At 41.2% G+C, this 25,920-nt stretch overlaps 2 protein-coding genes and 1 non-coding gene across 7 annotated transcripts in view; 2 read left to right on the top strand and 1 right to left on the bottom strand.

Moving 5' to 3' along the window:
• The window catches only part of klc1a (kinesin light chain 1a), a 55,709-nt gene extending 46,452 nt beyond the window's left edge, over positions 1–9,257 (top strand). For 3 of the 5 annotated variants that reach the window (XM_071906118.2, XM_071906116.2, XM_071906117.2), the window contains exons 15-16: positions 1,053–1,119; positions 3,310–9,257. In XM_071906118.2, the coding sequence (XP_071762219.1) occupies positions 1,053–1,119; positions 3,310–3,375 (133 nt within the window). In that variant the 3' untranslated portion in view covers positions 3,376–9,257. The remainder of the gene's footprint in view (positions 1–1,052; positions 1,120–3,309) is intronic. The other 2 variants (XM_078289487.1, XM_071906120.2) reach the window with 1 other exon arrangement.
• A 977-nt stretch (positions 9,258–10,234) lies between these two features.
• zfyve21 (zinc finger, FYVE domain containing 21) lies at positions 10,235–25,294 on the top strand. Its single transcript, XM_071906137.2, has 7 exons — positions 10,235–10,388; positions 12,996–13,046; positions 13,987–14,155; positions 16,911–16,986; positions 17,883–17,974; positions 20,401–20,531; positions 21,504–25,294. Exons 1-7 carry the CDS (start codon positions 10,263–10,265, stop codon positions 21,537–21,539), a joined length of 681 nt encoding a protein of 226 aa, XP_071762238.1. The 5' UTR covers positions 10,235–10,262; the 3' UTR covers positions 21,540–25,294.
• trnak-uuu (transfer RNA lysine (anticodon UUU)) lies at positions 11,650–11,722 on the bottom strand. The gene has a single exon. It is a non-coding gene; the product is annotated as a tRNA-Lys (tRNA).
• Positions 25,295–25,920: the final 626 nt, after the last annotated feature.

Below are 25,920 nucleotides of genomic sequence, written 5' to 3'. Positions count from 1 at the left end.
ACCTTTACCAGCCTTAATCGATGATCAGTAGGAATTGTAACATCAGTAGAATTGATCTCTCCTGTGTGTTGAGTCATTGGTTTTGATCATAATTGATAAGTTATGGTCATTTTGTGCTATGAGGCAGTAAATATCTTATTTATTGCCCCTTTAAGACTGATTAATGGGTAAAATGTCTCGTTGGTGTGGACATGTTTTGCAGTGTGTTCATGTTAAGCTCAGGTTTCTGCTCCAATAATAATTAATAATACTGGGTGAATGCATGATCTTATTGTGAAAACTCTACAAGTTAATACAAATAAGCATAACGATTAGGGATGGGACGATATATCGGCAATACAAAAATGTGGCGATGCGTATTGTGGGACAGAAAAATGAAACTTCATATCGGCTCCATGTTATTCTGCTGTAGTAATCACTAATGAGACGCTTGACCATCACAGTTTTACAAGCTCTCCATCCAAATTATATTATTGTCACTTTGTAATGACATTTTTAAATTGCTGTTTACATTCTAGCGAGCCAATGGCATCGCTAGAAAGATTTGTGGCTCAGAAATAAACAGAATTCTGCACAGTCAGACTTTGTCGTCATGAAACTTTTATTTATCACATCGTATCGTGGTCGTATTGAATCATGAACCACATATCGTGAGATAAACATATCGTCCCATCCCTAATAATAACTTTTCTAAATGTTATAGGGAAGATGATAAAAGTTGACAGAGACACAGAGAAACCGGACATGTGTGTTGTGCTTGTAAATACTTTGCTGCCACTCGACCCCACAGGTTCCACTCTGTCTGATTTCGGTGGGTTTTCTGTATTTAACCTGAACAGAGCGTTTTAAACATTGACTCATCTGGTGGCAGTGAGACTAACCTGTGTGTGTAAATATCATAAATGTCATTAACCGACACACGTTCCATCTCCACCGAGCTAAAAACACCATCCTCACCCCTGACTCTCCACCCCCCTCACCCCTCACCTCTGACCTCTGACCCCCCCCTCCCTCCACTGACATCTCCCTGCATGTCACTGTTCTGGGTGCAGCATGAAGCGAGCCAGCTCTCTGGGGGTTCTTAACGTGGCGGACAAGGCAGCGGGGGAACACTACCAAGTAAGGAAACACCTCCTCCAGGCCGGGGTCACACGGTGTCGGCAGCCGCTCTTTATGGTTTGGTTTTTTAGCCTTGTGGTGGTGCCAGGGGGCGGGCAGGCGGCTGGGGAGACCGTCCCGTAACGGAAAGGGTTGAGGTTGAATCCCTGTGATGGCCGGCGTGTTTCCATTAAAGGGAAAATCCTGCTGAGACGCACACTGCCGTCTATCAGCGATGAACTATCAAATAAAGGCTAAAATGCCCCAAAAATTAACTTTAAAAAGAACAAAACAACAAAAAAAAAATCACCTCCAGATATTTCCAGCAGCTACAATGGAGTTTGATATGAGAAAATGTTTCAGGATGTAAAACATCAGCGGTAAACATCAGGTTTTGGTTCTAGAGCCGCCATTTTGCACCGAGAGACGTTCAACAATCACACAGGGAGAAATCCATCGTAGAAGAGGAGAGAGACCAATTTCTCCACCCACAGGAGCAGGAGAGAGACCAGAATGCAATGCAGCAGAGAGACTGGTTTAGTTTTGATTAAGGGGGCGTGGCCGCGATCATAGACGCCTCAATATTCACAAACTAGTTGCTGAGCTAGCTATATTTATATGACCATATGCCCACCTTTGATTGTGAGCAACAAGTTCACACCTGTTCTCTGGAGGATGTCAAAAGGCATTCTGGGAAATGTAGGAAACCACTAACTGAAGTAGAAGTAGACGAGGCAGGTTGAGGGAAAGTGGGTTCACCAAAAAAGTAAATTACAACACTTCATCACTAAATATCTCCTGGATTACATTGAAAATCAGATTTATATCCAACAGTATAGAATAGTATAGTATATAACAGTATATAGAGTATCTGAGGGGGGAATTTTCACTCTGGATAAGATTATCAGACAAATTTAAAGATGTAAATGTTTCAGTCCCACATGAGCTGCTGGATAGGATGATGCAGCGAGGGCCAGAAAGTTGAGACAGTCGAAGGAAAGTATGTGAACATCAACAGTAGAATAATCCTCATTCCCACAGATCACCTGTCAATCAAACAGTGTGGGCGGAGCTTGGATTTTCTCTTGATGCAGTTTGAGTTTCTCTTCTTTGTCTGTTCAGCCATGGTGGCTATCACTGCTCATGCTAACTACCCAGTTCTTCTTCTTCTGTTTATTCCAAGCAAACCGGAAACATAAAATGCATCATTTCCTGTGCGGCAGAGGATTTTTCCCAGGAAAGAGCTACCAGACACCGGCTGGTTAGAACAGACAGTGGAGAAGCTTTATGAACTGGATATAGGTTGGATCACTGTTGTGTTATAGCAGTTAGCGATGAAAGCAAAACTCAAAAACACTTTTCTGTGTCTTAGCAAACACTATGAGAATTGCCCCGATGTGGAAACCCCGCCCACCTGGTGCACCAAGCAGGTTAAAACAAACCATTAAGAAGTTTTTGCAAATACTATTTGACCCTGGTCTGACCTACACTATCAAGAGTCAATATCTTCTCCCCTCCATTCAGTTCTTTATCCATTTCTTTCTTTCTTTCTTTCTCTCTCTCTCTCTCTCTCTCTCTCTCTCTCTCCATGAGGTTCTTTCGGTTCATATTGCAAACCAGAGTATTTGCCTTTCCAGGCAGCCATGTCCAACTCGTCACTAATGACACATGAGAAATAACATCAGTGTGACTCACAGACTAACATGATGTCCTCCACTGTTGTAACTAATCAATAATCACAATCAGTAATCACCAGAACCCAAGTCAAGTCAAGTCTCAAGTCTTCTCTTCATGCATCAAGTCAAGTCTCAAGCAATTAAATCTGTGACTCGAGTCCCCGCCTCTGTCATCTGGTGAAAGTAAATAGCTCTCACTGATGAACCTCAGACAAGTTTTGTTATGAATCCTGTGGACTCTTGTTCTGCAGAAAGGAAAGAAAATGTATTCAAGCATAAACTCAAAAGCTGCCTGAGGAAGAGTACTGACTGGAAACACATTGCTCAAGTGTGCATGAGCCCGTGAGAAATGTTCCACAGCTTTCCTACACATTTCTTTTTATGCAATGTTGAATAAAGCTTGAATACATTTTCTCACTTTCTGCATTACAAGTGCTTTCCCTCCTCCCTCTCCCCAATTGGCCGATTTGTTGTTTTCCACCTTTTTTTTTTACCTTTTCCCTAATCCCATTTCCTCTCCCGGCATCTTCTCCAGGAACGAAATAATCGTCTGAGGAAGAGTCGCGACCTGAGTGCCAGCCACACTGACCTGGCGCGTTGAAGGTTTCTGACCCGGAGGAGGGCCGAGGCGCTCCCTCCGCTCTGTACATAGCTGTTTGTGAACGCTTCCTCACCCGCATCACGTTGCCTTACCGACTCAACGCCGACTCAACATCACACCAAGTGCTCACTGTACAGGTTCTCACTATTTCATTGCACTTTTTAAAGGCATCTTCTGTGCTGGTTCTCTCGGAGGGGGATTTATCGTGGTGTTTTCGTTGTGTCCTCTCACTTCCTCACTTTTGTGTTTTTTTTTAATCAATATATATTGTGGAACACGAGAGCTTGGAATATGAACATGCGGTAGCCTGCTGTATGTTTTGGATTTGAGTGTATATCTGTGTCTAATTGTATGTGCGTGTACTGTATGTGTGTGTGTGTGTGCTGTTGCGGTCGAGCGCCCATGTGACGTAAACGAGTTTGATCAGTTTCTTTTACACGATGCTATCACTTGAATGAAGCAGGTGCAGACTGGAGTTTTAGTTCTACAAACTTTTCTGGGAGGCAGAGCTAATCTGATTGGTTGAGTTAAACCTCAGTGGGCGGAGCCAAAGAACTAGTTTTTCTGGCTAAGTAAGTTAAGCAAAGCTCAGTGAAAAAGACAAGAGGTAAGAGAGGAGGAAGCTAATATTATGAAGCCTAGCGCTCTGCTACTAACTGAAAAAATACAATCTAGTCATACTAAGTTAGCTAGGTTAGCTAGTTAGCCTAGCTGACCTTCAAGTTCAAACTAGCCATACTAGCCTATAGCTATCTAGGTAAGCTAGTTAGCTAGCTGCTGACCTTCAAACTTCATGATGCCATGATCATGAATGAATGAAAAAAGACGAATAATTGCCATTTCTATATTTTTATTTATATTTTAGCCTGTGGTTCTTTGGCTCCGCCCATAGACTGGCTCCGCCCACTGAAGTTTAACTCAGCCAATGAGATTATTTCTGCCTCCGAGAAACGTTTGCGTACCTGAACTCCTCTGCTGAGCGGGTGTGCGACAGTTTTAAATTACCCTCTCACTTCCTTTACGTCCAAAATCTTCTGTCCTGTGTTTTAATGGAAGAGCTAGCTTTTTGATGTATGAAGTTCTATGTTTACATTTGGGGTTTTGTAAATTATGTTTTTTTTTTGGTTGTTTTTTTTTTTTTCTTTCCTTGCGCTGCTCTGAAGGGTGTCTTTCATGTCTTGGTATAATAAGCCTTGAAACTGGTAGTGCTGTTTCCCTGAAAGTTAAAGATGCGGTTAAACAGTCTACTGCTGAAGTAATGAGGCAGGATCGTGGCTTTGGCACATGAAGGTCAACTGACACTTTCTCAGGACGTCACTAAGTTTTACACACTGACTGCCAGGCTCATGTTACACCAAACTCTTACAAAACCATCTCCAATAATGGTAGGAGAAATGTTACAGCATTGTTTACCAGTTGCTACCAGGTATTTTGTTGTGTATCGAATGACAAGACTACACTTTACCAAGCGAGTAAAGTCGACATGCTTTTTAATCACCAATAAATATAATGCAAATTCTGAATTATTTAAAAAAAATATATTATTGTACAAGAATAATTTCTGACCATTTTCAGAAGAGTTTTAGGTTGCAAATATATTATAGATCGTTGATATATGCTGTTACCAAAATAATACACTGCTATGTTAATCATACATTTGGAGTGTTCCTTATATAGATATTCAGATGTAATGGGACAAATATAATATGCCACTCGATTCACTTTGAAGTCAGTCAGTCCAAAGCGCTTTATAAATAACTGGAATTTATTCATTGATCACATAATAAAGAATAAAAGATCTTCATTAAACAGCCTGAGGACAATTTGACTTAAACACAAGCAATGCAGTAATTGTCATCCAAAGCCTTGAGCCTCGGTTAATTTTAGAATAGCTGCCAGAAAGAGAGAAGCCTATCAGAGCTTTTTTTAACCGTTATTTATGCTCTTTTTAAAGGGCCATTAGGTAGCCTGATTTATGAGCTTTATTGATCTCTATCAGTGATCAGAGGGATTTCTTCTCCTGCACAATCCTCTGGAACAGCGTCACCTCTCACACCCGTCCCGTCCCCTTGAGCTACGGTGGCCTGTAATTGACATAAACAGTTTGGGCCAGAAAGTGAGTTTTGAAAGCCAGAAATCTCAGCAGCTGGTGAAGTAATCATTGAGTCATTGTTATTGATCAATAACCCGATCGACCCCTGCAGACACTGTGCTCATTTTGTGCGATGGGACAGTAAAAGTCTTACTTATTGCCTATGTGTGACCTGTGACGAGGCAGAGGACCTTTATATTTGAATTAAAAAGTGTCGGACCAGGGATTACCCTCCTCCCTCTTTATGCAGGTTCAATTTCCCCAAAAACATCTTTACACTAAATTCATCTTTGCTCCGTTCACTTAGAGTAGAGAACAAATGAACCCAGAGACACAATGCTTTTGGGGAAACCCGGCCCATGTTGATAAAACTGCAAAAGCCACTGAATTGAATATGCTTTGGTAATGAACAACCAGCCATGAGGGATTTGCACTGGAAATAATGGAGAAGCTGAACGAATTTACTCTTTATCTTGATTTTTTTTTTATATTGACCTTCTCTAAACAGATGTTGTGACTAATGCGTTTATTTACTGCATTTATTTCTTAGCGAGTTAGCTTTGCAGTAGCTGTTCTGAACACTTAACCGTCCTGTTTGGCAGGGGAGTGCAATAAGCTTTTGTTTGACGTTACTCTTTGTTGGAAAAGACCCTTCACACCTTTCAGTTAGAATTGTGAATTGTAAATTTGATAAAAGTCAACAAGTGTCTGGACCTAACCAGAGAATTCCCTGTATATATATGAAGGGTTTCATTCCAAAACGCCATATATCCAGTAATAACAAAAAGAAATTTACCTGTTATCAAATGATTACATCCCCGAAATACAAGTAAAAGGCTGAAGAGAACTAATTTCCAAAACGATTTTTACTTTCATACCATCAAACACTTAGTCAGAGTTGGTGTCCCATTTTTATTCGGCGGATATTTCAGTTTGGAATGAAACTCTTAATCTGTCTCTTTAGTGATGACTCAGCTCGGTTCACTGTGTTTGTCATCGTAGGTCGAAGCTGAGTGTGTTGAAAGCTCCTTGTTGACTGTTGATCAGTCTGTTAGTCAACCTGCTTCGTGCTTTTTTTTTTTCCTTTTGTCTTACTGTAATGAGGCACATAAATTAACTCTAATGGAAGTGATGGACCAGGCAGTTTTTTGGGGCAATGTAGACGAGCAACAGGCAACTAAGTGCTTTGTTTCAGATTTAATTTTGAATTTCTTAAGGAGAAACCTTGGAATTAATGTAGAGGTGGACTTCTTTGATGTAATGCATACATAATATCTTTTATAAGATAAAATGGAAAATAATTTGATACTTTTAGAAAATTTTTATATTCACAAGAAGCCAAATTTCCTGCATTTTATGAATGAATAAAGCACAATTTTATGTAATGTTAAAAAGGCAATTAAGACTGAATATGTTAAAAGAAGATGTACAAAGTTCTTGTGACTATGCTATATTCCCCTTGGTATGTGAATAATTCTACATTCATTCTTTTAGACACTGTTGCCCAAAGTTCGGTCAAAGTTGCCCAAAACGTTGCCCTGTGTATCGCTGCCTTTACATTAGCAAGAACAAGCTGCGGGCATCTAGAAGTAAATATATAGAAATCCACTTTAATGGCAGCCTGATGCTGGTTATCACAGGAGGGAAGTTGTCTGGAAACTGAGAACAACCTGTTTTTAATACAAATACTATTTTTGAGTGGCGATGATGATGAAGTGAATGTAAATTTATAGATGAAGCACAGACAAGAGTGAAATGTTTGAGTAGACGTTGCTCCCTGGAGCGGAGTTGTGTGTTTCCTGTTAAACCGTCCTTTAGTTTGTCAAAGTGTCGTTTTTGTCTCCCTGTGTGTGTGTGTGTGTGTGTGTGTGTGTGTGTGTGTGTGGTGTTGGTGTGTGGAGCGGTGGTGTGGAGGGTTCAACCTGATCTGTACGTCTTAAAGGGGCATTAAGTCATCTGAACTTCATCGATGACCAGCAGGAATTGCAACAACACTGACGGCACTAATCTCCTCCCATACAAGTCCGTGGTACCCTTGAGCTACGGTGGCCTGTAACTGACATAAACACTAAAGTCACATTTTCACAATAGAGAGCAGTAAGCTAGCTACTGAGAGCAGAGATCCAGCAGAAGGTAAAATATCACCATGCTGAATACTGGAATAATAAAACTACTTTGTCTTTTGAGTTTTTGGCTTGAGGTTTTGAGCTGGAAAATGTTGAAACTCCAGTAGTTGGGGAGTTTTTGTTCCAAAACAGAGTACAGGTTAGAAAGAGAGAAGAAGAAGAAGAAGAAGAAGAAGAAGAAGAAGAAGAAGAAGAAATCACAGTATTGATCAGCAACCCCATCAACCCCCTGCAGATATATCATGGTCATTTTGTGCTATGGGGCAGTAAAAAGTTTACTCACTGCCCCTTTAACATCACTACTACTTCTTCTTCTTCTTCTTCTTCTTCTTCTTCTTCTTCTTCTTCTTCTAGTTTAGTACAGTTTCACGCCTGAAAACAGACCCCACTCTCCTCCTTGGTGTTTATCAGCCTATTTAAGTTTAAGTTTATTTATTTATACAGCACCATTCATACACAGAATGTAACTCAAAGTGCTTTACATAAAATGCATTGATTAAAACAATGAATCGAAAACAGCGAATGGGTTAAAACCATTACACTGCATTAAAATAACATAAAAATTAAAACGGCAGAATAAAAAGCACTGTAAAGGGTAAATGTGTTTTTAAGAGTAAAACACAGTGCATTCTGGGATCACGGCGTACAAACCTCCTCACCTGGCCCGCCGCTCCACACCTCAAGCGACAGACTCCTGAACCTAAACGTTTTACGAGCACAAAGAAGAAATTTAGTGTGTGTGAAAATCCCTAATTTGAATCTCAAGTTGCACATGTGCTCTGTTTTTTTTTTTTTTTTTTTAAATTTCATGTGTGATGTGGAACTATTTTTTCGAACTCTGCCCCCCTTTCTCCTTGTTAAATCTGAACAGAATGGTCCACTGTATATTTTGAAAGACTTGCAGCAGACTTCATGGTGCAGTTAGAGAGCAACAAGCTGAAACCAAGACTGTGACGAGACGGAGAGACCGGGCAGCCATTTGCTCTCCGTTTGATTTGTTTTTTTTACAAAGTTCTCACCGGTAAATATTCAGCTGATGCATGAAGAGAAGACTTGAGACTTGACTTGACTTGGGTTCTGGTGACTTGGGACTTGACTCTGACTTGTACTTTGATGACTTGAAAAGGTTTCTAAAGTCTTGACTTGAGATCTTGTGTTTGTGTAAATGACTTAGATTGAAAGTGATGAGATTTGTTCCAGCGGACGACTGAATTTAAATTCTGTTTTCTGAATTTGTATGGAATGATTGAATTTATTGAAGTTGAAACTGATTATAGAAATCAAACTCATGATGCTCTTACCAAGTTTTTATCCTATTAAAACCATATTGCATTGAAAAGTCCTAGATATTTAGTTTTCTTTAAGATATTAAATTGATACTGGACTCTTGATTTGTTCTGACTTGACTTTCTATTCTACATTTAGACTTGAGACTTGACTTGAGACTTGTGCCTCAACACTTGAGACTGACTTGGGACTCGAGCAAAGCTGACTTGGTCACACCTCTGGTTTTGTTGCTCTCTAATTTCACTGATAATGGGGACAGATGGCTGCAGACTAAAGTGCTCCTGCTCTACCCCCCTTTTACCTGAACGGTAGTGATGTTTGTCCAGCAGAATATTGTATGGCGTAAATGTATTTGAAGAATAAAATGCTCAAAATCATGTCTTTTCCACTGTGATTATTTTGAATTGTCCTTATTTGATGTGATGTTTGGTTGGAGGGGTTTTCTCTGGGTTGGTGTTGGGAAACAGACTAGATTTGGGTGAAGAAAAGCTGTGGCACAGAAGGTGAAGTCTGCTCCATCAGCTCCCTCTGCTGTACAGAGAGTACTTCAACTGTTTTCTGCAGCAACAGAGATCCAAAATAGGTTCAAAAGCCTTTATTCTAATTTTCTATTCATTATGAAAAGTGTAAAAACTGTGCTCAACGTGTTTCTGGCCTAGATCAGTATTGCTAAACAGGTTTTTTTTTTTTTTTTTTAACATATTTTAGAGTTTCTCATGATTAAATTACATTTTTTTTCCATAGGGCATCAAACCTTAACATCTGAGCTGCTTTCCAGCCTCTTGTCTGTTTTTCAATAAGTCAAATGTTTGAATAGACAGGGTGACATTGTTTATGCTTTGGTAGAAAAAAAAGCGACTTGTACCAATTTAAATAATGCTCAGAATTAATTTCCAATCTGATTTAATGACTATAAAATCACATTTGGAAGCAAAGTGAAGCAGCAGTAAACCTGGAGGATGACAGCTCATCAAGATGACTGACAGGTGTTGGAGGGAGGGCGGGGCTAACAGTGCACTTCCTGTCTTCAGGAGAAAAGTTGCAGATTGTAGCTTTAACACCTTCACTGTTCCAGTTTTCCTGTTAGAACATGTCATTTATTCAATACTACGCCTTTATAATGAACTTTTTTGACATTCCAGAGGCTCAAATTTCCTTCCTAAAACAAACTACGAATTATTTTCTCATTTCATCAGTGTTTTACTTTCAGCCAATGGGCGGGGTTGTAAAAACCAAAACAACTCTCTGCGCCCAGTGCATCACGTGACACCAACGGTCGCAGCCATTTGTTGAACGCCCTGTCAATCAGGCGGATGGGCGTGTCCAGGAGTTTGTGACAGAGAGGGAGTCGCTACTGTACGAGGAGGAATTGTTGGTGGAAAATGTCTTCAGTGCCTGATGGCAAAAAGCTAGTCCGGAGCCCGAGTGGCCTTCGCATGGTGCCGGAGAACGGCGCCTTCAACAGCCCGTTCTCGCTGGACGAGCCGCAGTGGGTCCCGGATAAAGAGGTGAGAGAAGCGGCGGGATTTATTTCAGATCCACAGCCATCCGGACAGCAGTGTGAAGCTAGCCAGAATAAACACACAGGAACTCCGGTTGACGTTTTCAAAATACAAAACCTTATTGGTGAACATATGCGACGTTTTTTAATAATATCAAGTATCAAAGTGAAAATCAAGAATATATTTGATTTATATTTACAATTTGTAGTAAACAAAAATACAATCGTTTGATTTTTTTCCAGAATACCCGGTGCGTGCTAAAACGACGCGTATTGAGGCTAGATACCTCAACACTTTTCCTTTGACAAAATGTACGCTTTTATTTTGGAAGTAAAATCGCTTAACTTCCGGTATTATCCTGGCTGTCCCTGGCTAGCTTGACGCAGCTCTGGACATCGCACTTGGCCCCCCGGACTGGGCGTTGCAGGCACGGCCAGCCAGCCTGGCAGCTGAACCAGCTAGCTACAGCTAACTGCCACAGCTAGCTGTCAGAAGCAGAGTGAAATGCTCAGATACGCCTGAAAACACCAGTGTGTTTCAGTTATGATGTGAAGCTACAACAGATTGGTGAAGTGACAATGCATCCATTGTTTGTGGCTTGGCTAACAACTGCAGCCACAGTTGGCTAGCTTGTTACCTTTTGCTAGCTGATGGAGCTGCTATGCTAGCAGCCCATGCCATGCAAAGCACTCTGACTGTCCACACTGTGGCTACAATAGCTCTCTGTCTCGTCAGGGCTGTTGCATCACAGCAGGAGACACACATGACAGGCAGCAGGAACAAACAGCAGCTGTCACTGGCTGCTCAGAGGCTTTTTGCCCTGGCTCTGTCAGTCAGGTCCTGTTAACTAAGTTAATCATTTCTCATCTGCTGCTTTCCGTGTACAGGATGTTTCTGTAATGGTGGAACAGACTGGGGGAGGAATAGCCATTATGATGATGGATTGTCAGTTATAAATAACTTCTTATCATTCAGTAGAACAGTCTCTGTCATGGCTAAAAGTCAGCCAAACACTGTGTGGCAGCTCGTCAAACCTCTCTGCACAATACCCTCCTGTCTGTCTGGCACCTGTGTTGCCAGAAGAGTTTTCAACATTATGCTTTGACGAGACACCAGACACATCTGAGCACAGGTGTAAACACCTAGAGGGATCAGAAACAGATTTTCATAGAGTATCTATGGAGGCAGCAAGGGAAGATTAGGTTCCAGTCCTTCATGGTTGTATTTCCATTTAAGATTGCACTTTATTGATCTCCTAAAAAGCTACCGCCCGAACAGGGACTTGAACCCTGGACCCTCAGATTAAAAGTCTGATGCTCTACCGACTGAGCTATCCGGGCTCTGAGTGTTGTTGACATGTAGTTTGAAGCCCCGTCTAACACAGAATCTTTAACGTTACACTGGATATAAGTGGCTTCATTATGGCAGTTTGTGTCACCTCACCACTTTACATCACCTTGGTTTATTTTCAAGAGGTAAAATTCTTTTAATCTGATTTGTCATGCAACAGGAACACCAACTTCCTGGGAGTGAAAGATGGATGTATGTTTTAGTTTTAATGGATGCCTCAGTAGCAGGGAAGCTAACAGAATGTGACATGGGTGGGTGGTTTTATCCAATCCTGTGAGTGCAGGCAGCTTTAGCCCGGGTCGCCCCGGTGGGAAACGAGCCTTTAACCCTGCCAGTTCCCATGTAGTGTTGTATCCCAGGGACTCCACATTTTCATGTTAAACACTCTTGTATCCATACTTGTTAGCCCATGAAACACTGTTTGATTAGGTTTATTTGTTTATTGATAAGGATCCCCATTAGCTGTACACAAGGGTGTCAGCTGTTCTTCCTGGGGTCCCACTAAAATATGTTTTAGGTTTATAAAAGTACCTCATGATAAAATAAAATAAAATTATATGATGTATACAATGGAAACAACAATAACCAAAAACAAAAAAAAACAAGACAATAAACAAACAAAAACAAACAAACAAACAAAAAGACAAAAAACAAGTAAATTAAGAGAGTGTGTGTGTGTGTGTGCGCGTGAGTGTGTGTGATTAGGTTACATTACATTGGAGGAGGCTATATAGCCAAAACAAATGCACAAAGTTTAAAACCAGGATACAGTAAAATCAAAAATTGGGAGCACTTTGTCATGGGCTGCAGCATGAAAGACAAGCAGAAATATTAATAAGATAAGTAACATTTGTACAGTAAACAATGATTCTTACATATCAAAAGGCTAAAGACAAGCTCAATCAAACAGAAGTGTGAATGAAATACATATGCATGGCACAACAGTACAAAACTAAAGTTAAGCATTTGACCATAACTCAATCAAATGTCTTCTAACAAGTTTTTTAAAAGATAACTTTGCTTTTAGCCTTAGTTTGAGAAGATCTGTCCAGGTTAGATCTGATTCATACAGATGCTGGTAGACAAAATAATTTAAAAAGGTCTTGGTTAAACTACTTGTGACTCCTGTGACCTCCACACAGCTCAGTCCAGCCTGTTATTCTTGCTGTGATTGAGCTCCTGTTGTCTTGTCCAGCTGCCGTTGAACCTGAACCCGCCCGGCGCAGTGTGTTGTGTAACATCCTGTTTTTCCCTCTGTTCCAGTGTCCCAGATGTATGCAGTGTGACACCAAGTTCGACTTCATCACCAGAAAGGTCCGAGTGCCACAGAAAACCACGACTTTATCTGACTATCTACAGAGGAAAGAAAAAATAGTTACGCTGACGACATTTGAGCCGCTTGTTTCTTCTGTCTGTTGTGAAACCTGAGATGCAGTTTGGCAGCGTCACACTCTGCTGGCTCTGTGGTGACATATTTCTGTCCAAGGAGTGTCTGCTGCTAACACAGTAGCACCGTAGATCCTTGGCTCTGCTATTTGTTTCCCCATTTCTTTGCAACTTTGCTAGGAAATATGTTTTAAAGTACGATCAGGACAGGAACCTCTGATACATCCAGAATCCACCTGCCACCTTCATTATTTTACCTGCCAGCTGTACATTTGAAACTAAAGTAAGACATGGAAATGATGGTTGGTTTACTGTAAACGTGAATCACTGAATAAGCACTTTGTCCGCAAAATGTTCAGACCAACTTCCTGATGTTGAGCTGCACATGATGTCCTTTACAAAAACCAAACAGGGTTCCCACAGTCATGAAAATCCTGGAAAAGTTATGGAATTTGATAATTTGTTTTCCAGGACTGGAAATGTTTTGGAAAATTGTAAACTATTATTAACATTTTGGAAGAGACATTTTAAATAATGATACTGCGTTTATCATTTTGGTAAACTTGAAAATAATATTTACAGGAGTAATTTGGAAAAATGGGACAAAAGTGAGGAGGCTAAAATGCAACTGGTCTGAAATTAAACACATTTTGAATGTCATAGCATTTGTAAAAGCTGCTTTACATGACACTGCAGTAGTAGAGTTGTGAAAAATTAGTATGAATCTATTTTGGAATGATAAAATAAGTTGGGAACCCTGTCTCAAGGTTTAAACTCTTTATTTAAAGGTGCAGTAAGTAAGACTCTCTGCAGCCCACAGCCTGACTCCTGTATGTGTCATTTAACTGACTGTCTGTTGCCTTGGCAGCACCACTGCCGGCGGTGCGGCCGGTGTTTCTGTGATAAGTGCTGCAGTAAGAAGGTGGCGCTGCCCCGCATGTGTTTCGTGGATCCGGTGCGGCAGTGTGGCGAGTGCAGCCTGGTGTCCCAGAAGGAGATGGAGTTTTACGACAAACAGCTCAAAGTGCTCATGGGAGGTGAGGGGTTAAAACATGTTTGTTTGTTTTTGTATGTGCTGTATAATGGTACTAGCTTTTGTTTTGTGTTTTTTCAAACCATGCCATTCACTTTCATTGGATTCCTCTTTCCTGCCCTATCCTGATTAATGTTAGACGATATATCGGGCCGATATTGACCTTTTATGTCATGTCGTCCACTGCCGATATGATGGAGGTTCCTCCCTGACCTCAGCTACAGAAAAACAGTCTGGAAAACCGGATATGAAATTAATCTTCTAAGGAACTGCTGACCACTTAAAACAGTTAATTAGAATGGATTTTAATGGAGAGCTTTACTGATATAGATGATGCAAAGAATCAAATTTTTGGGGAAACGGTGAAGGCTTGTCATGTTCTGGGCGTGAAAATGGTCAGATTATAAGATTGACACAAAATATCGACTTTCTTTCAAAAACCCATATCAGTCTCGATCACATCTCTGCGCATAAGTAACGTGGATCAATCGATTGAACTCCTTCGTTGAAGTATTGCCATTAGCTCTGTCATATGAGCAGCTTTATGTGTTGATAGTTAACAGGGAAAAGGGTGGATACACACTACAAGATATCTGGACGCACCAAAGTTGCATCTCAGGCAAATATTCAAGATCTGGGGGCTTTAAAAGACTTTCTGGAATATCATGGAGTTTGGAGAGGTGTGTTCCAGACAGGGGAATTGGTCAGGTTTCTCCGGTGAAGTCGGGGGAAAATCAGGGAATTTTGCAGGAATATAGCAGAAAGTGTTTTCCAGCCTGTCTCTGCATTAGATGGTTTTCAGCCCGACTGTAGTGGAAACCAGATTTTTTAGATCTTTACAACTTTTCTGAGCTGAAAAACAACTTTAACAAACCAGGAAGGAATCACATTTTTCAGGTCGTGGAAGCGCTCCGACTATGGAAAGTCCTAGAAAAGTGCTGGAATTTTACATCAGGGACACAGTGGGAACGTTTGCTCTCTCATCATGGGTTTATGGCCTTTGTCACATGACACACACACACACACACACACACACACACACACACACACACACACACACACACACACACACACACACACACACACCCCATCTTCCCTGTCACTCCAAACAGTACGCCATCAAACAAAGCAGAAATGGCATTAAAATAATCTTTAGAATAATCTTGCAGAGTGCATCCATCCATTAGTGTGAGTAAGTGTGTGTGTGTGTGTGTGTGTGTGTGTTGTTTAGTGTGGGTCAGTGGGTGTGTGTGTGTGTTGTTTAATGTGGGATCAGTATGTTTGTGTGTGTTGTTTAGTGCGGGTCAGTGCGTGTGTTGTTTAGTGCATGTCAGTGTGTGTGTTGTTTAGTGTGGGTCAGTGTGTGTGTTGTTTAGTGTGGGTCAGTGTGTGTGTTGTTTTGTTTGGGTCAGTGTGTGTGTGTTGCTTAGTGCGGGTGTGTGTGTGTGTTGTTTAGTGCGGGTGTGTGTGTTGTTTAGTGCGGGTCAGTGCGTGTGTTGTTTAGTGCATGTCAGTGTGTGTGTTGTTTTGTTCGGGTCAGTGTGTGTGTGTTACTTAGCGCGGGTGTGTGTGTGTTGTTTAGTGCGGGTCTGTGTGTGTGTGTTGTTTAGTGTGGGTCAGTGTGTGTGTTGTTTTGTTTGGGTCAGTGTGTGTGTGTTGCTTAGTGCGGGTGTGTGTGTGTGTTGTTTAGTGCGTGTGTGTGTGTTGTTTAGTGCGGGTCAGTGTGTGTGTGTGTTGTTTAGTGCGGGTCAGTGTGTGTGTTGTTCGGGTCAGCGTGTGTGTTGCTTAGTGCGGGTGTGTGTGTTGTTTAGTGCGGGTCTGTGTGTATGTGTGTGTTTAGTGCAGGTCATTGTGTGTGTGTGTGTGTGTGTGTGTGTAAATGAGCAGCAGCACTCAGCCAGGCTCCTAATGAAAAATCCATTAGCAGCCTGGTGCAGCTTCATGCCTGCAGCCGCATGCTTTATTGATGACGGCATTATCAATAGCTCAGTTGGAAACAAGTATGGATTGTTGAGAAAAAGATGCCTTGTACATTTTAAAGTTATCATCCGTGACATTTTCATATAAACAAATGTCTCTATTTCTGATTGATATACGGTTCTTACCATGCCTTTAAAAGTTATATCAAAAAGTACTGGAAAATTATGAAAAAGTTTTGCTGCACATGCCGTTTCACATCGACACAGCGATATAGTCCTGAGACATGAGCAGTGAATACATTATATTGAACAAATCTTATATTGAAATCTTCAAATCCAGTCACAAAATTCAGTCTGGAACGTTTGAATTTTGAAATAGATAATGTGTGGGAACAATGGAATTAAAACAACAGTGATCCAACCTATATTCAGTCCATAAAGCTTCTCCACTGTCTGTTCTAACCAGCCGGTGTCTGGTAGCTCTTTCCTGGGAAAAATCCTCTGCCGCACAGGAAGTGATGCGTTTTACGTTTCCGGTTTGTTTGGAGGAATAAACAGCAGAAGAAGAACTGGGTAGTTAGCATGAGCAGCGATAGCCACCATGGCTGAACAGACAGAGAAAAGAGAAACTCAAACTGCATCAACAGAGAATCCAAGCTCCGCCCACACTGTTTGATTGACAGGTGATCTGTGGGAAGAGCAGTGCAGAAACACCACAGTGAGGCTGAGCGACAAATAAAAATGTTTCTACTCTTGTTGTGATACTCTATGAGTCGCTGAGGGACGGATGTTTGCTGTCTGAGTTTTTCTCAGTTTTCTGTTTTTGTTTCCTTTCCCCAGGCGGTTCGTTTGTCGTCACCTTGGAAACGTCGGAGAAGTCTGAAACCATGATGTGCCGTCTCTCCAACAACCACAGGTAGTGTAACTGGCAGTCAGCTGTGAGCATCTTGGCAAGTAATGTAATGATTGTGTTTTCTGTGGCAGACACGGCTGCAGACAACACCTGGAATGTTTCAGTTTCAGTTCAATTCAAATTAAAAAACGTAAAACCGTGATTCTTTGTTCCTCACACTATAATCGTATCATCAAAACCTCAAACCATTGCATCCGTATTGTATCCGCCTTGATCTATCTACCTCAGACTTTAGACTTGCTCTGTCTTTGTATGTTGTGCCCATTTGCTTTTGCATTTTTCAATACACAGGATATGATGTTAATATCCCTTGTGCTATAATCCAAGGTGAGCATTCCTATAGAGGCCCAATTCAGAGTTTAACAGAACGATACACTACCATACCAATGAGTACCAAAGAAAACATCAGGCTATACCGTCATAAATCTACGGCAGTGGTTCTCAACGTGGGGTCCGGGGACCACCAGGGGTCCTTGAGGAGGTTCCAGGGGGTCCCCAGAAAATGGATGAATTGTTAAACTTCACCATTATTTAATTTACAAGAAGTTAACACAGTTATAGAATGTAGAAGAATGACTGTTTTGATCTTAGTTTCTCTGTTTTCTCTCTACCTACAATACAGATAGTCTTGGAATTCGGGACAAAATCATATCTAACAATAAAAAATAGTCTCAGATTTGGGTCCGAGAGACAAAATCTCATCAAATGGGGGTCCGTGGCTCTAATGTGGACTGAATTTGCGATCCTTGGTATGAAAAAGGTTGAGAATCACTGATACAACCAGACTGAGCTTCTTCATACAATTCCCCCACAGGAGCTGCTTGGGAAAGAAAAGCAAATGTCTCTCTGTCTGACCCCCCCACCCCCCACCCCCCAACCCACCCCTCCCCACCCATCAGGTACCTGTTCCTCGACGGCGAAAGCCACTTTGAGGTGGAGTTGTCTCGGATCTCCAGCATGCAGGTTTTGACGGACGGGACCAGCCCAGGAGGTGAGGCTCTGCAAAGGACCGTCACTTCAAATAGAACACAAAAAAAAAAGGCAGGAATTAGAAATAAACGGAGGTTACATGTGTATAAGAAAAAACCCCAGGAAATCCTCAAAAATCACATCGTAAAGACTAGAACTTCACGCATGTTATTGACTATATTTAGTGATATATTTTAGGCTTTTTATGACAGAAGAAAAATCATTTCTTGCTTCTTTTCATAGCATAAATGATGAAGCGAGACATCCTCTGCTGTACTGGAAATTCTTGTGTCTGTCTTGTTTTTTTCCTAACCATTTGAATGATTGATTGATTAACACCGATAACCTAATTTCCCTTCTGGTATTTCTGGTATTAACACGCTCTCTCCCTCTGCTGCTTTGCCTCGGCCTCGGCCCGGCCCTTCTCCCTCTGGGCTCAGAGAATGACATTCACACTTACACCAGTCTGCTGGACAGTCACTATATCTCTGAAGGTTAGCCCCGGTTAACTCCACCCAGTCTCCCCCCTCCCTGTCAATCACTCTTTTTGTCCCTCCCCCTGTCTGGTTTCCCCAGCTGGTTTCCCCGGGTCTCAGTCTGAGTGCGTAAAGCTACCTGAAAATCCTGTTTTCTCAGATACTTTATGCATGAAGTAACCCGGATTCCCAAAAGCATCTTGGCATCTTCCTATATGTTATTCCTCTGGTGTAGGATTCTCCAATCTAGGGTTCGACTGATGTGGATTTTTGAAGGCCGATACCAATATGTTTGTACTGAAGCTGCCTTCAAACTCCTCTTGATGCCCTCAGGGTGCAGAGTCTTGTGCAAACTGGTTCAAAAAAGGAGGAAAGTCCACACTACCAAATAAAGACAAATATTTATTCATCACCAGGCCTTTTCGTTGATGAAGGCCTCGTGCTGACATGCGTTCATTTCTTGGTCTGCTGCTGTATTTATTTGGTATATATTATATTATTTGCAGACTTTCCTCCTTTCTTGAACCTGATTAGTCTGCAGGTTTTCATTCCCTCCTGACACTACAGCAGCAGATTTCACTGATCAGTTCCTCCTCTGTGGTTTGTTAATCACTGAGCTCAGCTGCTTTGGTTTTGCTTTAACACTGTCAGTGTTTTGATGAGTTAACATACTGTATCTAGCTAGCGAGCACTAATTAGGTTGCATTAATCTAAAACTAAACAGTTAAAAATCAGTAAAATGACTAAACGGAGATTACCGTCGACCCCAACGATGGATGCAACTGTTCTCCAAGCTTCGTTTTTGAGATGTTTATTCCTGTCGTCTTTCAAATAAAAGCTGTAGAGAACTGGGAAGCTTTGAACGGCTGGAATCAACTTCTCCTCCATTTTGAAGTTGCCAGGTGGAACTGTTGTTAGTGAAATTAAATCACATCAGTCGGGAAATGAGAAAGCGCGGGAATCTGATTGGCTGATGCACGCGAACAGTTCATCCGTGGCCGACTTTCTTCTGCCGAAAAGCTTGTCAAACGTCGAGTTTCATTGGTTGCTCAGCTCTACAGGAAATGAATGAACTTCTGGGGACTTTGTTTATCGGTTTGCGAACGTTGATTAAATTGTTCTAGATCACGAGGAATAACTTCCAAGATGGTTTGTGCTTCACTGTGAGCCAAACGATGACGCTGCCGGTGCTAAGGTGCTTTTGGGATCCACAGCCTGACTGTTGGTGAGCATGTCTTCATGTCTGCCCCGACTCCTGCATAACACCCGCCTGTCGCTGGACGGATTATGAACATTATGAGCATTTCGAGTCCGGTCCACACCTCCCTCATCGTAAAAGGAGTATACATATCCATCTTTCATTCTTATGTTTGGGAAAGCCGTGTCAGAGTGTCTGTTTCCTCATAGATCCTAAATAATCCTCAAAATTAATCCGATTTGTATTCCGTTGACGTCTGTTTCACATATGTTTGTTATTGCATCTGTGTATTTGCGAGCAGTCTGCATGCACTGAGTGTTTTTGACGGCTTGGTATTGATATTGATATTGAGGCGGTGCAGCGCTGCTACAGCTGTGTTCGGTCAAAATGCTGACGGCAGCAGCAGGGATATGATGTCATACAGGAAGCAGTTACTGGTAAAGGCATGAGCCAACACTTTGAGTTTCGGTTGTCTTTCTTCACCAGGCGTTTGCCACACTGTTCCCCTTTTCCATTTTTCTGTCAGTTTCCCTCATTTCTTTTATATAAGAATGTATTGTTTGCATTAAATAACTTGTGAAGTGTCTTGTGCAGAAAAATAACAACCATCTGAACGGTCTGCCTAATGATTTCTGTCTTCTTTTATAACTCAAAAGACAGAGAAATAGTTGAAATCTTCTTTGACAAACAGTTTAGTCCCATCAGTCTTTTTGTCTTACTGAAGCTGTGTGTGTGTGTGTGCGTGTGTGTGTGTGTGTGTGTGTGTGTGTGCAGGAGGAACCTCGCGGGCCAGCGGCATGCTGCTGCATTACAAACCAATGGGGTCCCAGGACTCCCAGCAGCTCCGCATGGAGGCGGCGGAGGACAAGAAGGTGGCTTCAGCGTGGCTGGCTGCGATGCACAAGGTACACAGCAAACACTCAGACTGCTGTTGTTTGTTTGTTTTTGATTCAATTAAGTGTTAATTTAAAGCAATATTCCACTTAGTTTTAACATGGGGGTTATTCTGCTCTTGACCGCCATGAAAACCAGAATATAAACAAGGAGGTTTTATATTAGGGTTAGGGTTTAAAATAGTTAATTAATAATAGGTTTATTAATATAAACTACTGACCAAGATCAGATGCAGCTGGACGAGTTTGTAGCGTTCAGATTTTTACTTCTCGTTCATTTGATTGAGGCAAGAAAATAGAAATAGAAAACTGACACTGAACACGTTGGAGAACAGATTCAACATCAGATCCTGCTGCTGAGATTTTCAGCTGACTGTGGGTCCAACGTTTCAGAACAGAATTTCACCAAATAGCATTTTTATTGATAGAAGAGAACATAGCGGAGGGATCCCATTTAGGAGAGATAGTTCCTGTTTGGGAGACCGCATCTACTTTTATTTTTAAATTCTAATTTTAGTGTAAACCAAGAATAGAAATGCAAAATGACGAAGGACCCAGGATGCTTTGTTGTCTTAAAAGCAGGATCTGTTGTACCTGGTCATTTCCAAGACGGAACCATGAAATTATGTAAATTTCATGAAATAATGAAAATCAGAAATTAGAGGAAGGAATTCACCAAATAACTATATCATATAATTATATGAATAATGACTTGGGTTACCAAATTTGCCTGCTATTTTTCCAATAAATAGTTTATAGTTTTGCAGGAAACTCTTTTAGAAGTGTGCAGCATCTTATCGACTGCTACATCATTTCATGGTTCATTTCCAGGAAACTTTCCAAGAAATGAACAGCTCCCTTTCTAGGAAATGGTTAGGAAATTGTGGACCCAGAAAATAAAGTGTTACCCAGTTTATTACCAGGTGCAAATGGAGTCCCACTGATTTCGATCTCAGACTCCATCTTTGTCCGTCTTTCCTACAGGCGGCCAAACTGCTGTATGAGGCTCGGGACCAGTGAGGCACAGACGGACAGACAGACTGACAGACGACTGACAGACGACTGACGGACAGACGGACTGACAGACTGACAGACGGATGGACAGACGGACAGACGGAGCCTCCAGGCAGCACACACCCAAGTGTTTTCTCCCCGCCTCGCTGGGGGACGGGTATCGTTTGGATTTTATTAACGCCAATTCTGATTCTGCTTATCCATTTGATTCCTCATCAGTTCCCGATGCCAGTTCTTATCATGGTAATTTTTTTGGAAGAAAATGTTTGTAGAAAAGAAACTTTATTACCTCTATAACCGTCATGTTTACCACAAGTAGGCTGATTGTTCCTATTTTTTCTTTTTCGTCTTTTACGTCTTTCAGAGTGTCCTTTTATTCGTCTTTGTTTTTAATACTTAAAAAAATCAGGGCATGCAACAGAGTGACGTTTCTCCATTAAAATGTCAGTAGCTGAGCAGCGCGGCAGCAGGAACGGAGTTTTCCACGGCCGATCGGTATCTGTCGATTCTGGGAGGCCGTTATCAATATCTGTTCCATTACTTTCTCAGAATTGAGAGTTGGAAGTTGTTCTTGTGGCCCGGCCCCGACGTCCCACATGATCCCACGATGCCTACGGTCTGTTTTTTCACACTTGAGCTTGAACTTTTAACGGTAAATATATTCTGTGAAACGTGATCATTGAGGTCCAACCCGTCATAACCGCTCGTCACCGGTCGAGAGACGCCGTAAAACTTCCAGTAGTCGCCCAGACATTTCATGATGACACGATGATCTCATACGCTGCTGTAAGTGTGTGTGTGTGTGTCCGCAAGGCTTTTTATTTCCTGGCAGAAACGATGAGAGTGATATTTTATCGATTCCCCGAAGGGAAGTTTTGTTTTCACTTCCCGCCTCCAGGGAGGTCCGAGGTCAGAATGCGGATCTTCCAGATGAAGGATGGTCTCACACAGCTTTAAAGCAAAAATCCACCTTAAAACACTTCAACACTGATGGAAAAAAACATCTGTTGCTGATATACTTTGCAGATATTTCCAGTGCAGCTACAAATGTTCCAGCGATCTAAAACATCAGCGGTAAACGTCGAATAAAAGAGCGAGGGCTTCTTTCTAGAGCCGCCATTTTGCACCGAGAGATGTTCAACAATCACACAGGGAGAAATCCATCGTAGAAGAGGAGAGAGACCAATTTCTCCACCCGCAGGAGCAGGAGAGAGACCAGAATGCAATGCAGCAGAGAGACAGGCTGGGGTTTGAGTAAGGGGGCGTGGCCACAGCCATAAACACGCCCCAATGTTCACAAACTAGTTGGCTAGTTATATTTATATGACCGTACGCTCACCTTCTGAGCTTTGATTGAACGCAACAAGTTCACACCCGTTCTCTTGGGGCTGTCAAAAGGCATTCTGGGAAATGTAGTAAATCACTTACTGCAGTAGAAGTAGACGAGGCAGGTTGAGGGAAAGTTGGTTCACCAGAAAAGTAAATTACAACTCTTCATCACTAAATAACTCCTGGAATGAACTGAAGATCACAGATTGATGATATATAACAGTGTGAGAGTTTCTGAAGGTGGATTTTTCCTCTTGGGCTGTTAAGAGACGAGGCGCTTATTATTAGGAGTTTTACGGTAAATGAGATGTAGGTTCAGTGTCATCTGGTTCAAGTGAAGTGTTTTGTTTTTGTCTTCTTGTACATTCTGTTTGTAACTCAGCTCTATTTGCAGATTTACATCCTTAGGCCTCGCTGTCTAAGGGAACTACAGACTATTCACTGATTCTAGTGAAATACACACACACACACACAACACTTTAATAAATGCTTTAAATGTAGTCTCATGTATCGAATTTTTGTATGAACTATTTTGTTAAATATTCCTATTTTAACACAAGAACGCTGTGTATGTACTTACATACTTTTTAAAGCTGAAGTATGACTATAGTTTTTGTAGCACTTGTGTACAGTAATTGTTTCTTTCCTACGCAAACGCCTAAACACTTTGTTTTGATTTTTGTCGGTCGTTTTCCCTTTTTTATAACTGATCTGCGGAGCCACAAGCAGGACGGGGAACTGAACGACCGCCTGCCGTCGGCCAAATGCTGTTAGATGTCGACTGTGGCCGGTGGCTCACATGTAGGTCCTGTTCTAAACTAAAACTATTTGTCTCGGAAAATAGTGAAAGAGGCTAGTGAACTGTCCCGCAGCCCTTTGTAGCCCCGTGGAAGAAAAATCGATCTTCCGGCCCGTCTGCCCGCAGTGCTGCGTTCAAGTTCCTGAAAGTCCGAAATTCAGACTTCCGATAAGGAAAAATGAGGCGGACCGGCCCTTCAAGTCAGAACTCCAAGTAGGAAAAGTTTTCCCAGACGCAGTTTTATCTCACAGTGTTACCGTTAACATATTTATAATCAGTTTTCAGCCTTGCATGACCTTTACATCTGTTAAAACACCTGTGTGCTAAATGGTTAAACGCACAAATTTGAGATGTAAAGTTGCAGTTAAGAGTTGCTAACTTTCTACGCTGACTAGCTAGCTGAGATTACCAAATATCATTGACTTAACTTTGGCTTTTGCAAAAGGAAACAGTATTTTACGCTGGGTAAACAAAATCCATTTTTCTCTCAGTTTTTTCCAAGCTGGAACACTTGGAGGTTTGTAATTTTGACCTACGAGCTGAAAATGTCCAAATTCTGACTTTGACACTATCATGTGGGTTTGTTGGCCTTTTCCCCTTTTCATACGTTCATGTCATACCAAATAAAAACATTTTCTGTATCAAGTTGACAATATTGCCCCCCCACCCCCCACCCCGTCCCCAATGATGTAATTATTATTTTTTTTTATAATGCTGCTCACCTAAGAATATTTTAAATCACTCATAATTTGGTTTGGGGCATCAGAACAAGTTGGGTCGGAGGAAGACTGGGAGGTTTTGTGTAAACAGACGTCTGTGTGGTCACTTCACTCTCGATGTTGTCCCAGAGGTATTATGATTATGAAGTTATGCAAATTTTTTTTTTTTTTTTTTTCTCCATCACCCTTATCCATGTTGAGCTGGTCTGATGGTCCGTCTTCACATCCATTATGCATTCTGTCTGTGATGAAGATAGACATGAGGGCTGCACAGTTATGACTGAAATCCTAATCCTGATTATTTTGATGCTGCAATCACAATTATTAGCCTCAACGATTTGAGGAATTAAATTTTTTTTATTGTACTTTTTGCCACTTATGTCTACTACAAGTAAACATCGTCCCTCCAGCTGGAAGCAGTTATGGCCTTTCAAAGTTTGAGATTTTGACTTGCAGGTTTCAAATTGCAGCGCCCCCATCAGGCCAATCAGTGTAACTGAATCTAAGCCCCAGAACACAGTGCCAAAATGCATCATCACTCCCAAGTTTCATCTAAATGGCACCAGTCTACCTTGTATTTCTGCCATTTAGAGCTCCAACATGCAAAGTTGCCCAGTGCAGCTTTAAATATCCAATATTCTTCCTAAAATCACGATTTATGGTTATACACGATTAATTGTGCAGCCCCAGCAGGCGACGTCTTCAGTTATGATTTAATGTTCGTTATTAATTCAGATTGGAAGTTTGCACTACGTTGAACATTACCAAGTCATTTGTCAGCCAGTGTTTGTACCTGCACTTTACGGTCCCACCGATTACGGCCCTTTTTATCCCACCGCTTCATTTATTATGCTGAAAATGATGTACACCCTTTGTTTGATTATCTTATTGAGAATAAAATCAAGTGTTTATAAGTTTGTGGCGTTCCTCGTTTGTTTACAGCAGGGATTCTTAAATAAAGAGCTGCATGTTTTCACTCCTTAATGAGATCTGAAGTCAGAACAAATCAAGAGTCCAGTATAATATTTAGTTTAATATCTTAAAGAAAACTAAATATCTAGGACTTTTCGCTGCAATATGGTTTTAATAGGATAAAAACTATGAAAAAAAAACTAAGAATATAAAGGGATAAAAAAAAGTGGAAAATCGATACAGAAAAACTTTAATATAGAAATATAAATTGCTGTGAATCAGAATTGAATGCTTTATTTTTATATTTTTTGTCACATTTATTTGTTCATTTATTTCCATATGTTTATTTTCATATAATTTTTAAAACTATTTATTTCCATACACATTTCTCTATTTATTTATACATATATATATATATTTCAGTAAGAGTTACTTCTGTGCTCCGTGGAGGTTTTTGTCTTTTTGGAGAGCCTTGGCTCTAGTCTTCAGGCGCCGATGGATCAGCATCGGATTGGCTGACAATGACTCTATGACGTGAGCCTGAAACACACACACCACACACACACACACACACAGATGGTGGTCACACACACAAGTTAAGATAGACCTTGCTGTCCTGATGCAGCCT

This window comes from Centroberyx gerrardi, chromosome 17, assembly GCF_048128805.1.
Source record: "Centroberyx gerrardi isolate f3 chromosome 17, fCenGer3.hap1.cur.20231027, whole genome shotgun sequence".
Lineage (NCBI taxonomy): Eukaryota > Metazoa > Chordata > Actinopteri > Beryciformes > Berycidae > Centroberyx > Centroberyx gerrardi.
The sequence above is the reverse complement of the archived record's forward strand: the minus strand, read 5'-3'. Positions and strand labels throughout refer to the sequence as shown.